We start from the raw sequence: 12,580 nt of genomic DNA on the forward strand, positions 1-12,580 counted from the left end.
CCAGCTTGCTTACCTGATATCTGTATTGGCTCTCAGGGCTAACGAGTAAATAGTAGTAAAATCTTATTTTGGTCATGAGAACAAGCTGATACTACTGAGTACACATGTGAATGGATCTGTTAAGAAGGTGCTGTTTAACGTAGTCAATTTTCAAAGTAGAATTTCACTTTAAAAGAGCCAGTTATTTAAATGAGTCTTCAGGTCTGAGAGGATACAGTGTAATTTCTAACTTCATAAAACTTACATAGTTTAGCATTCCTCCATACATAGCAGTGTTTGATGAATTTGCAGAGTGAATGCTGCACAAGGCTTTTAAAGGATAATTTGTTTTATTCTGTACTATACCTAAATATTTAATCAGTGTCAATTATAAATTAATAACTTGTTTCAAATAATTTTAATTTAACTAGTATTTTTTCCCTAGGGATTCAACAAATGAAACTACTGCACATTCAGATGCTGGCAGTGAGCTTGAAGAAACAGAAGTCAAAGGAAAGAGAAAAAGGGGCCGTCCTGGCAGGCCTCCAGTATGTGGTGTTTAGTTTTGTGTTGTTGTGCATCAATTTAAACTTGACTGCAGATTGTTCTCCCATCCTGTCCTCTTAGTGATCACATTGTAGGTTTGCAATGAACAATTTGTCAAACTATATGAAGATTTATAGTGCATAATACATGTCAGACTGATTTGAAAATATTGTTTGCTGAAATAGAAGTATAGCATCTGATTTAAAAGATAAGCTGGTAATAGCCATTAATACTTTTTTCTTTACATACATACATATTAAAATTTTACATTTTGTTATTTGTCCTATAATAATCTTCCCAGGCATGAGAGTAGTTTTATTAACCATAACTTCTTTCTACTATTAAAATTTGTAATGGATACTTCACTTAAATGCTGTGAAACGATACTTGAGTCATCTTTAAGTGGCTTTTAATTTCTTGAGAACTGGAAAGTAGGCTCACACTTTTAATATAATGTTTAGTTGTTCCCTAGGGAGATCTGTTCATGTAGGTTAAAAGATTAAGATAAATGAACATATTTTGTGTCCTGAATCCAGATAAGGAGCTTTGTTCTTTAGTATAATATAGTTATCGCTAGATTTGGTATCTGCTGTATAGGTATTTACTAACAGAAGGTTCTTCTTCAGGGGCCTTTGTACATTACCACATCATGAATGGGAATGTACCTAGGCAATTCAAAAACTTACAGTAACTAGTAAGTAACCCTTTTTATGTTTATAAGATATTTATTCATAAGAGAAGTAACTTCCTCAGCAGGCACATATATAACTGTGGAGGCTGTGTTTTATCAAGCTGTTCACTCTAGGTAGATTCAGTCATCACAAGTATTAATATTAATGTTTGATTGTATAATCAGAATTACACAGTATGTAATAAGATTTTTTGTAAGAGTTTTACATAGTTTTTTGTGAGCTTTTAATAATTTTGTCTATTTGCCAATTTGTTTCTTCCTCATGACTGTTCTGGTGTCAGCTCAGCTAGAGTACATTAATGGAATATATGTTATAAGCGATCATGTAAGTATATAGAACATATCTGGTGTTAGAATATCTGGTTCTAAAAGGTTGATTATAAAGATTTGAAAATCCATCCAAGTACATGTACAGTAGGAAAATTACATTGTTTTCCTGTAGAATTTTAATCCTTAATTATCTATTGGTATGTTAGGTTTGTAGTTAACAGCTCTATCCACTGAAGGACTTCCAGCTTACCAGATCCGTTTTGCAAATGTTTCAGAATCTGTTGGAAGCATAGGACTGGAATGGACCTCCTGAGTCATTGAGTTCAGTCCCTTGCTATCACAGGCAACCCTGTCATAAACTCCTGTTCATAAATTTATCAAGATCCATCTTAAAACCAGTTAGGTTGTATGCTACCACTATGCCTATTGAAGGATGTTCCAGAACCTCACTTCTCTCATGGGTACAGGGAACTTCTCACACTGGTCTGGTCATGAATGCTGAGTACCTGTCTTGCATCCAGAAACCACTTCAATTATTTTTTGTCTTAAGCTTTCCAGCTGATCTTGCTGTCACATTTGTATTGTTTCCTTGTGAGTCCTCAGCTGAGTGTCTATGTGCTAGAAAGCAGCAGTTTCCTCTCAGTGCTCTTTCTGAGAGCATCTTTTGTAGGTTTTTTATTTCTTCTCTCCTTCCCATGATTCCTAATTATATATATATATATATATATATGGAACTCTTTAGAAGGGATTCTAAGAGCAGCCTGGGGGAAAATCCTTGATCCAGTGGCATTTCCTTCTTGTGGTCAGCACAGCAGAGGCTCAGCTGCACTTCAAAAGACTGCTCTCTATAGCAGTTTTCCTACTCACTGAAGTCTGGAAGTATGGCCTCTTCGTAGTGGCCCAGGAGAGCTTTTTTTTAAACACACACAGGCAGCCTCCTACCTCAGTGCGATGTGGAAAATTTCTCAGATGGCCAATCTCAGAAGGAGAAAATGCTTTAAATGTACTGGTGAGACAACACCCTGTTTTCAGTGGTGATCCTTTGGACCAGCACCTGCAAGCCAAGAGACTTTCTACTCTTTATCTCTCCAAACTCCTGTGTTTTTTCCCTCTGATTGCCACCTAAGGGCAAGTTCCATTGATCCTCCATGGCCTGTCTCTTAAGTTTGAGATGGAAATACTTGAATGGCTTGTTCTTTTGAGAGGCTGAACAAGAACTCTCCTGTCCAAGGGCACTATCCAAATCAGACGCAGAAGGTTCCCTTCATTGTCCCTTCCCAAAACCACTGCCTGCAGATCTTCCTTGTATTTGTCAGAGAGCTCATCTGTTTCAGTGACCTCTTCCTACCCAAACCAAAAGACCCAAGCTGCTGCTGCTCCTCCTCATCTGAGAAGTATACCACAAAGAAGGTCAACATCAAAAAGCAATAAGCCCGATTCATTTTTCTGTGTTTATCACAACAACTAAGTCAATTGTTTTATAAATCGACAGTCCAGCCTACTGTAATACTATCTGTTCTACTGGTCGCCTCTCAGAAAGGATATTTAAGAATTAGAGAAGGTTCAGAAAAAAAAATGTGATTTATTAGAGGCATGGAAAAACTCTTACATGAAGAGAGATTGAAGAGATAGGGATTGTTTACCTTAGAAAAAGGCAAGTAACAGGGGACATGAAAAAAGAATAAAGGTAGATTGGGAGTATTTCTTCTTCCCTGTCTCGTGACACAAGAACAAGGGGACAGTGAATGAAACTGAAAGGAGGACATTCAGAACTAAGAAAAGGAAATACTTTTTCACACAACACCTAATTAGACTGTGGAACTCCTTGCTACAGGATTCCATTAAGGCAAAGCATCTTGCAAGTTTCAAAGAAGGATTGATCATTTACATAAATAACAAAAATATCCACAGTTGTTATGGTTAATGCTTAAAGAAAGTTTTGAAAAGGATATGAAACAACGTACTTCGGGGTTCAACCACACTCCATTTGGGGTTAGGGTGAGACCTTCATGGGTGACAGATTATCTCACATCTGCCTAATGCAAAGTTTCATAGATTCCAAGGCCAGAAGGGACAATTATGATCATCTAATCTAATCTCTTGTATAAAACAGGCCATAGAACTTCCCCAAAATAATTCATAGCTTATCTTTTTAGAAAAACATCCAGTCTTGATTTAAAAACTGTGTTGTTACAATGGTTAATTATTCTCATTGTTAAAACTTTGCCTTATTTTCAGTCTGAATGTCCAGCAAATGCATTTACACATTTCTCTGCTAGAATGAAGAGCTCATTATTAGATATTTGTTTGCCATGTAGATACTTGTAATCAAGTCATCCTTTAATCTTCTCTTTGTTACGCTAAATAGCTTGAGCGCCTTAAGTCTATTGTAATCCTTTAATCATTCTCGTGGCTCTTCTCTGAACCATCTTCAGTTTATCAACGTCTTTCCTGAATTGTGGGCACCAGAGCTGGAAACGGTATTCCAGCAGTGGTTGCACCAGTGCCAAATAGAGAGGTAAAATAACCTTCCTACTTGAGATTCATCTGTTTAAGCACCTTCCTCTGAAAAAGCTGGTGCTGGCCACTGACCAAGACAGGATACCGGACTAGATGGACCACAGACCTGATCCAGTATAACAATTCCTATGTTCTTGAATTTTGGCTGCAGGGACATATTTTTTTCTTTTCCAACTAATCTGAATCAGATATAGTAATCTCCTTTGGAGGGAGATGACCTGGATGGCTGAGCTGTTACATACCAATCTGGAGATCAAATAATAATCCATTATTCATTCAGTTCAAGAAAGACCTCCCTCAAAATGCAGTTGAAAGAAATGAAAAAGTAGTTTTTCTGATCCTTAAAAGGCTTGAGAAAAAAAGTGGACCCTGTATGGTTCTGTCCAGCTAAGAGGCCCTCAACATAGTATTTTTAACAATGCATCAGTTACAACAGGATCTGTGATCTCCCCATTAATTCTCTATGCTCTTCTTGATTCAAATACAGAAGGGAATAACTAGTTGAGAACTAAAGGCAAAATCATATTAAAAACTCAAATCTTATAAAATAGCTTTTCATAAATTAATAGATTTTAAGCCCAGAGTGAACCGTGACCATATAATGGGATTCCCTGAATATCACAAGCCACAGGAAAGCTTCACCCAGTGTTTACTGCATGAGACCCAATAACCTGTGGTTGAGCTAGTGTGTATTTCCTAGAAAGACTTCAGATCTTCATTTAAATACTCCAAGTGATGGAGAATCTACCCTATTCCGTGGTAATCTGTTCTTGTGGGTAAATACTGTCACGGTTAAAAATTTGCACCTTATTTTCAGTTTGAATTTTTTAACTTCTGTTTATTGCCATTGGATGATCTTATGCTTTTGTCTGCTAGATTAGAATGCTCTAATAATAAATAACTTCTCTTCATATAAATATTCGTATACCATGATCAAAATCCCTCTTAATGTTTTCTCTGATAAACTAAATATATTGTACTCCTTAAGTCTCTCATTGTAAGGCATGTTTTCCAGACCTCATGTTGTTAGCTATCTTGTACATTAAAGCCTTTGGTGGCATTGTATTTTTGGACAGAGTCGTCTTCGCTCTAGATCACAGAAATATATAGTTGCTAATTTGGGGTACAGATATTTCCCCTAGAGAAAACTTCATCCCAGCAACACTGATGGCACAAAACTACTCTGCTAATCTCTCATTAAAACCTTGAAGGATTCCTCAATGAAGTACTGTGGCACTGAAAACGTTTCTCCAGCAGTCGTGAAAAAGGCTCTTCTTGTGGGAGGGTGGTGGTGAGGATGCTGAGCCAGCTTGCCCAAGATTTTTGGGGGTCAAGCTGAAAAAAAATGTTCATGCTTGGACCAGTACAGCCACAGCCACGTAGGCTTTAGAAATGATCAAAAAGGGATATCATAAAGATTTTCAGTGTTCTCCTCCTATTGCATTCCTTTTTCCCCACCCAGAGAAGTAGTAAGTCATACTGGACTCAATTCAGAACTTACTATATCCATCAGCAGAAGAGAGGAGCAGGTTTATACTTCAAATTCTGTGTTATCACTAAAAAAAAAACAAAACAAAACTGGAGGCTTCCACCCATTACTCACTTTCTTGTCTTTGGATCTGCAGATACGGAAAGCACAATTTGGATGGAAATGTTAGCTCTCCGTATTTTGGAAATTGCCCCTTCGTGATATCCTTTGTTCAGCTGATCTAAGAGAAGTCTTTCTCTGTGTCCCCATTAACTCCTGCTAATCAATATTTTCTCCAGTTTGCTATCCAGAATCAATGTTTGCAAATTAAGACTTTGCCACTGAGCCTCTCACTTGCCACTCGGATGTTTCTGAAACTGATGAAGATCCTAGTACCAAGTCGCACATAGGAGGGACTCATGTCTTTCATTACCTATTTAACCTCTTGGTAAAAGCTTTGTCCACAGAATCAGCAGTCCAGCACAAATCCAGGACAACTCAGGTTCATAGTTTAACTTACAGTGTAACTCCTTAATGCCACTTCAAAACACCTGCCACCTGGGGACCAAATAAAGTCCATCTTGGGCATTGTCTAATTATTTTGTGAAAAAAGCCTCAAGACATATAGTACACAATAGATCAGTTTCTCAATACTCCACAATCTTGACATGGAGCTGCTTTTGGTTAACTAGCTTGGTAGTCTAATATGTAAACATAGTCCCATAGGCAGTGCTTTCTCTGTATATGTCTGAATAATGTTCTCATAAGAAATGGGAACTTCCTTCCTATCTCTTGTAGGGTCGGGGCTGGCATCTCGAGTCCATATGCTCGCAACTTCCTGATCCTATGTCGCCTAGCCTCAATTTAAGTTAGAGTTCTGAGGAACAAACAGCCCTAATGTATGCCACTGGTGTAAGGTCCCTCAGTGACCTTAAACCATGGGGTATGAGGCACAGTTGTGCTTTACTCTGCCTTGCTCCTCCTCCTTTCTCCTAGCCCATCCGCTGGCATGCATCTGACTCACCCTTTCTTCCTCTTATGCCAGGGGTATGGAGAAGGCTGGCACAGAAGTCAGTTCTTCAGCCTGCCCTAGCTTTTTTCCAGGTGAGAGTTTCCCTGTGCAGAGGGAATTCTCTGCTGGGCATATCTGGCCATTTGAAGTCCACATGTTGCTGCTATGTTCAACCATGCCAAATGGGTTTAACAAACCACAGACTATGACCCTTAATGCTTCATTCTATGCTTTGTGGAAGTCTAGGCACAACCTACTCAGCATCAGTAAACCCCTGGTGGAGCCTCTATCAAGGCCTGGATGAACAGAATATTTTTCTATGTTTCAAGGCAAATAGTCACACCAGGAGACTTTCTACAGAATAAATCTTCTTCTTTGAGTGCTTCCTCATATCAGTTCCAGTTAGATGTGCGCACGCTGCATACATGGCCGTCGGAGAGTTTTACCCCAGCAATACCTTATGGGTTGGCTGTGGAACTCCCTGGAGTGGCACCTTCATGGCACTCGATATATACCCCAGCCTACCCAGTGCCTCCTCAGTTCCTTCTTACCACCCTTGACAGTTGCTGGAACTGTGGAGTCCTGCTTCACTTGCTCTCCACTCTCCCTAGTGTTTATCTAATAGTTAATAGTTTATAGTTGTTGTCGTTAGTTGTAGTTGGTTTACTTCGTGTTAGTGGGGTTGGGGGGCGTTGCCCTTCCTCCCCAATTCTTCTCTTGGTCTCATGCCCAAAGCTCAAGGATTCAAGCCCTGCGGTTCCTGCTCTAAGCCCATGCCAACGGGTGACCCCCATGACTCTTGCCTGAAGTGTCTCAGGGAGGCTCATCAAGCAGAGAGGTGCAGGATCTGTAAAGGGTTTCGTCCCCAGACTAAGGAGGAGTGGGATTTTTGTTTAAAGCAGCTCGTCATGGAGGTGGCTCTTAGCCCTCAGCATCCTGCAGCGTGCTAAGAACCAGCACCATGCGCCTCGGTGAGCAGCGACCTGGCAGCAGCAGCAGGAGTGGCACCGCAGTTGGACTCTAATCGAGACCCACAGCACTGATGCTCCCCAGCATCGCAACTGGCGGCATCGGCCTGGCATCGCTCCCATTCTCCTGACCAGAAGCAGCACTGGAAGCAGGAAAAGGGTGGCATGCTTCTGCAGAGACCAGTCTCCCTGGAACCGCTGGTGAAGGTACGTCCTGGAGCGGAGCATCTGGGGGCACAGGCTACGACCCTGACACTATTGACAGTGGCCCCGAGGGGAGAGCTGTTGAGTCCGGTACTGCTGGACTCCCTGGCGTGCAGCATGGTTGAGACCCAGTTGCCATCTACCCCAGATACTTTTGCGTCTGCAAAGGATCTTATTGCCATGACGGCATCGGCATCCCTCCCGTGGCACCATGCCAGGGCAAGCTGACCCTGAACCACCCGTCGGCACCACTGGTTGAGCTACGTCACTGATCCCTCTCTTGGCACCATTCCCAGTCCCGCCGCTTGCAGTCCCAGCACCGCTCTCCTTTGTGGCGCCGGTTGTACTCGCGGTGGTGCTGCTCTTGCTCCTGTCGCCAGTCCAGGTACTGCTCTGCCCGCTGGTTGTTGTTAAGGAGCAGATCCTGGACTTGCCGCCATTCAACATCTCTGCCCAGATCCAGGTGCCGTTCCAGGTCTCGGTACCAGTCCGCTCCCCAGCCTCACTCACCGTTGCCGTGAACTGGCGCAGATCTGCTTGGCACCGGCTTGGCCATCCAACTCTGCTTCTCACTCTTTGGGATCAGAGGTGGGGTCATGTTTTTTGGACCTTAGCTTCCTGGAGGGAGGGGTAGGGTCTTGGCGGGCGCAGGGGCCCAGTCAGTGGCCGTTCTGGATGCCATGGGCATACCACCAGGCCCAGGGTTCTCCGTCTAGGGCTTCAGTCCCATCCGAGCTGCGAGTGCCAGAGGCTACTGCCAGCCGGCCTGCCCCGGGGGGCACGGAGACTGTGGTGGCTTCTCTCCCCGCTTCAGGACCTCCTCAGACACCAATTCCTGGATTGGCCCCCAAAGTCAGTGGCACAGAACAACTAGCCCCAGCTCTGCAAGGAACCCTCCACGACCCTCTCCCCCGCGTGGCCGCCTCCTTACCCGACGAGGCAGTAGCAGGCACTGCTGTCTTGGGTCCCACTCCGATAGACCTCCGTGCCCACCAGGACCTCCTGTGCTGGGTGGCACGGAATATGAACCTTCGGGCGGAAGAGGAGGTAGAGGTGGAGGACCCCATGTGGACATTCGGACTGCAGAAGCTCCATCGGGGTGGCCCTGTCCCTTAGTCAGACCATCCAAGATAATGTCAGGACAATCTGGCAGACCCCTGCGTCCATCCCCCGACTGCAAAGGGGGTGGAGCGGAGATACTTTGTCCCCTGTTTGCTCGTGGTTGCATCTGTGAACGAAAAGGAACGACATGGCCAGCCGGCCCCAGCGACCAAGTCAAAGGACGCCAAGTGCCTTGATTTGTTTGGACGCAAAGTTTATTCTTCGGGGGGACTTCAGCTCAGGATTGCTAATCAGCAGGCGCTCCTGAGTCATTACAATTTTAACTCCTGGAACTTCATGCTGAAGTTTAAGGAGTTGGTACCTCCTGAGTCCAGAGAGGAGTTTGGGACTCTGGTTGATGAAGGCAAAACAGTGGCACGGACCTCTTTGCAGGCCTCGCTGGACCCTGTGGACTCTGTCGCATGTACTTGGTCTTCAGGGATCGCGATGAGGCGTATCTCCTGGCTATAAGCCTCTGGCCTGCCCCCAGAGTTTTAGCAAACACTGCAGGACCTCCGCTTTGATGGCGAGGGCCTGTTTTCGGAAAAGACTGACTCAAGGCTACATAGACTTAAGGATTCAAGGGCGACAATGAAGTCCCTGGGCCTGCACACACCGGCTACCCAGCGGAAACCCTTCATGCCTCAACAGCCACAACAATGCGCATATCGTCCTCAGCTGAGATAGGACTTCTTTAGGAGGTAGGGGCATAATGGCAGGAGGAAACCCTCCAACCCCCCATCAGGACAAGGCCAGGGCCCGACCCAGCCTTCGTCGGGCTCAAAACAGGCCTTCTGAAGGGACGCCCAAGGATGGTGTACCGGACCTCACTCAGGATCCTACCCCACCTTTCTTGAGGCGTTTATCCAATTTCTACCATGCTTGGTCTCAAATAACCATGGATCGCTGGGTCCTCTGCATGGTGGAAGTGGGATACTCTCTCCAATTTTCTTCCTCCCCACCCTCCTTCCCTATCCCTCTTCAGGGACCCTTCTCGTGAGCAACTCCTTATTCAGGAGGTTCAGACGCTCCTTGCCATGGGGGCAATCGAGGAGGTTCAGAGGGAACTAAGGGGCAGGGGTTTTTACTCCCGATATTTCCTAATCCTCAAGACAAAGAGCGGGCTTCGGCCCATTCTGGACCTGCACAGACTCAACAAGTTCATGGTAAAGTTGAAGTTCTGCATGGTTGTCTTGGGCACAATCATACCTTTCCTGGAGAGTGGTATGCCACCCTCGACGGGAAGGATGCGTATTTCCACATAGCTATTAATCCAGCACAGAGACGCTTCCTCTGCTATCAGTTCATGGCCCTCCCCTTCTGTCTCTTTGCGACCCCTGAGTGTTCATCAAATATATGTCAGTCGTGGCGGCCTTCCTCTGTCGACAGTGGGTGCAGGTATACCCTTACCTCGATGGCTGGCTGGCTAATCCAAGGATGCACCAGGGAACAGGTACAGTCCCACCTGTTGGTCATGGACACCAACATGTCCACCAACAGCTGGACCTCCTCCTCAATGTGGCAAAGTCGATTCTAGAACCGACCCAGAGAATAGAATTCATCGAGGCGGTTCTGGATTCCATGCAGGCACAAGCCCTCCTGCTGGATGCTCGTTTCCAGGCTATAGTGGGCCTTGTTTGAAGCCTTTAGAGCTTCCTGACCACGTCGGCAAGAAGTTGCCTGAGTCTTCTCGGCCACATGACTTCCTGCACATATGTAACCAGGCGTGCCAGACTTCGACTCCACCCGTTGCAAGCCTGGTTAGCATCATTCTATCTCCAGGTGGAGACAGCCTGAACTTGGTGGTCACCATCCCGGAGTGGGTCCTGGCCTCCCTCTGCTGGTGGCTAGATTGCCGGGTGGCATGCAGAGGAGTCCCATTTCAGAGTCCGCAGCCCTCCTTGTCTCTGGTTATGGATGCATCAGCCCTGGGATGGGGCGCCCACCTCGGGGACCGTCAGACGCGGGGCCTATGGCCTCCGTCCGCGCTCTCCCTTCATATCAACTTCTGGGAGCTGATGACGGTGCGCTTTCCCTGTCAAGCTTTCCAGGAGCGACTGCAGGGTTGTTGTATGGTGGTCCTCACAGACAACACCATGGCCATGTTCTACATCAACAAACAAGGGGGGCCCACTCCTTCCTCCTCTGTCAGGAGGCCGTTGGACTGTGGGAATTCTTCATAGCCCGATCTTATTCACCTGGTGGCATCCTTTCTGCCTGGGGTCCAGAACATGCTGGTGGACCGCCTGAGGAGGTCCTTCTGCTCCCACGAGTGATAGCTTCAACCGGATGTCATCCACCCCATCTTCCGAAGGTGAGGGTTTCCCCAGGTCGACCTGTTTGCCTCTTGCAGCAATCAGAAATGCCTGGCTTTCTGCTCCCCGGGCTCTCTCACAGACGCCTCCTGCTCCCATGGACTGGTCGTCTATTTTACGCCTATCCCCCATTCCCTCTTGTGTACAAGGTCCTGCTCAGGGTCCTGCTCAAGCTGACTCTGGGGCTGGAGCACAGGGACAGGGCGTGAGTGATTCTGATGGCTCCAGTGTGGCCCAGATAGCGTTGGTACACCACGCTATTGAAGCCGTCTGTGGACGCTCCAGTCCCATTGCCTGTTCTTCCTGACCTGCTTACTCAGGATCACGGTCACCTCTACCATCCTGACCTGCAGTCTCTCCACCTCACGGCATGGATGCTGCATGGCTGAACCCTTCAGAGCATCTGTGTTTGGAATCCATACAGCAAGTACTGATGGGCAGCAGGAAACCCTCCACTTGGGCCACATATATGGCTAAGTGGAAGAGGTTTTTATGCTGGTGCACCCAATGCAGCTTGCCCCCTCTCCAGGCGACCATGCCTCTCATTTTGGACTACCTCCTGGATCTGAAGCAGCAGGCCCTGTTGGCATCCTCTGTCAGAGTTCATCTTGTGGCCATCTCGGCGTTTCACCTGGGTGCGGATGGCCACTCTGTCTTTACCAATCCCATGGTTGGCAGGTTTCTCAAGGGCCTGGACCACCTCTACCCCCAGGTTCGGCAGCTGGTCCCCACATGGGACCTTAACCTGGTCCTTTCCAGACTCATGGGGTTCCCGTTTGAGCCGCTGGCCACCTGCTCCCTCCTCTATCTCTCCTGGAAGATGGCTTTCCTTGTCACTATCACGTCAGCGCGGAGTGTCTCTGAGCTGAGAGCCCTCACCTCGGAACCCTCTTACAGTTTTCCATAAAGATAAGGTGGAGCTTCGGCCTCACCCAGCCTTTCTCCCAAAGATTATGTCGGCCTTCCATACCAGCCAGGACATTTTTCTCATGGTTTTTTATCCAAAACCACATTCCAGTCCCTGGAAACAGTGGCTGCACTTCCTTGATATCTGTAGGGCCCTTGCCTTCTACATTAAGTGCATGAAGCTGGTTAGGAAGACGACCCAGCTCTTCGTTGCGGTGGCGGACCGGATGAAAGCCCTCCCGGTCTCCTCAGCAGATCTCTTTATGGATCATTTCCTGCATCCGCGCTTGCTATGATCTGGCTCGTGTACCGACCCCAGCCCTCACCGCTCACTCCACAAGGGCTCAGGCCTCGTCTGCCAGCTCTGCAGAGCAGCAACTTTGTCCTCAGTGCACACTTTTGCCTCGCACTGTGCCATTGTCCGGCATGCCAGAGACGATGCGGTATTTGGTAGAACGGTACTGCAGTCCATGTTACTTCACTCCGACCCCACCGCCTAGGTAAGGCTTGGGGGTCACCTAATTGGAATTGATATGAGCAAGCACTCAAAGAAGAAAAAATGGTTACTCACCTTTGTAACTGTTGTTTTTCGAGATGTGT

The 12,580-nt window shown here is 46.2% G+C and overlaps 1 protein-coding gene across 10 annotated transcripts in view; it reads left to right on the plus strand.

Moving 5' to 3' along the window:
• STAG1 (STAG1 cohesin complex component) overlaps nucleotides 1-12,580 on the plus strand; it is a 380,321-nt gene that overhangs the window by 78,836 nt on the left and 288,905 nt on the right. For all 10 annotated transcript variants that reach the window (XM_073360216.2, XM_073360219.2, XM_073360217.2 and 7 more), the window contains one exon: nucleotides 425-527. In XM_073360216.2, coding sequence (XP_073216317.1) covers nucleotides 425-527 — 103 coding nt within the window. The remainder of the gene's footprint in view (nucleotides 1-424; nucleotides 528-12,580) is intronic.

Source organism: Lepidochelys kempii, chromosome 9 (assembly GCF_965140285.1).
Source record: "Lepidochelys kempii isolate rLepKem1 chromosome 9, rLepKem1.hap1, whole genome shotgun sequence".
Classification (NCBI taxonomy): Eukaryota; Metazoa; Chordata; order Testudines; family Cheloniidae; genus Lepidochelys; species Lepidochelys kempii.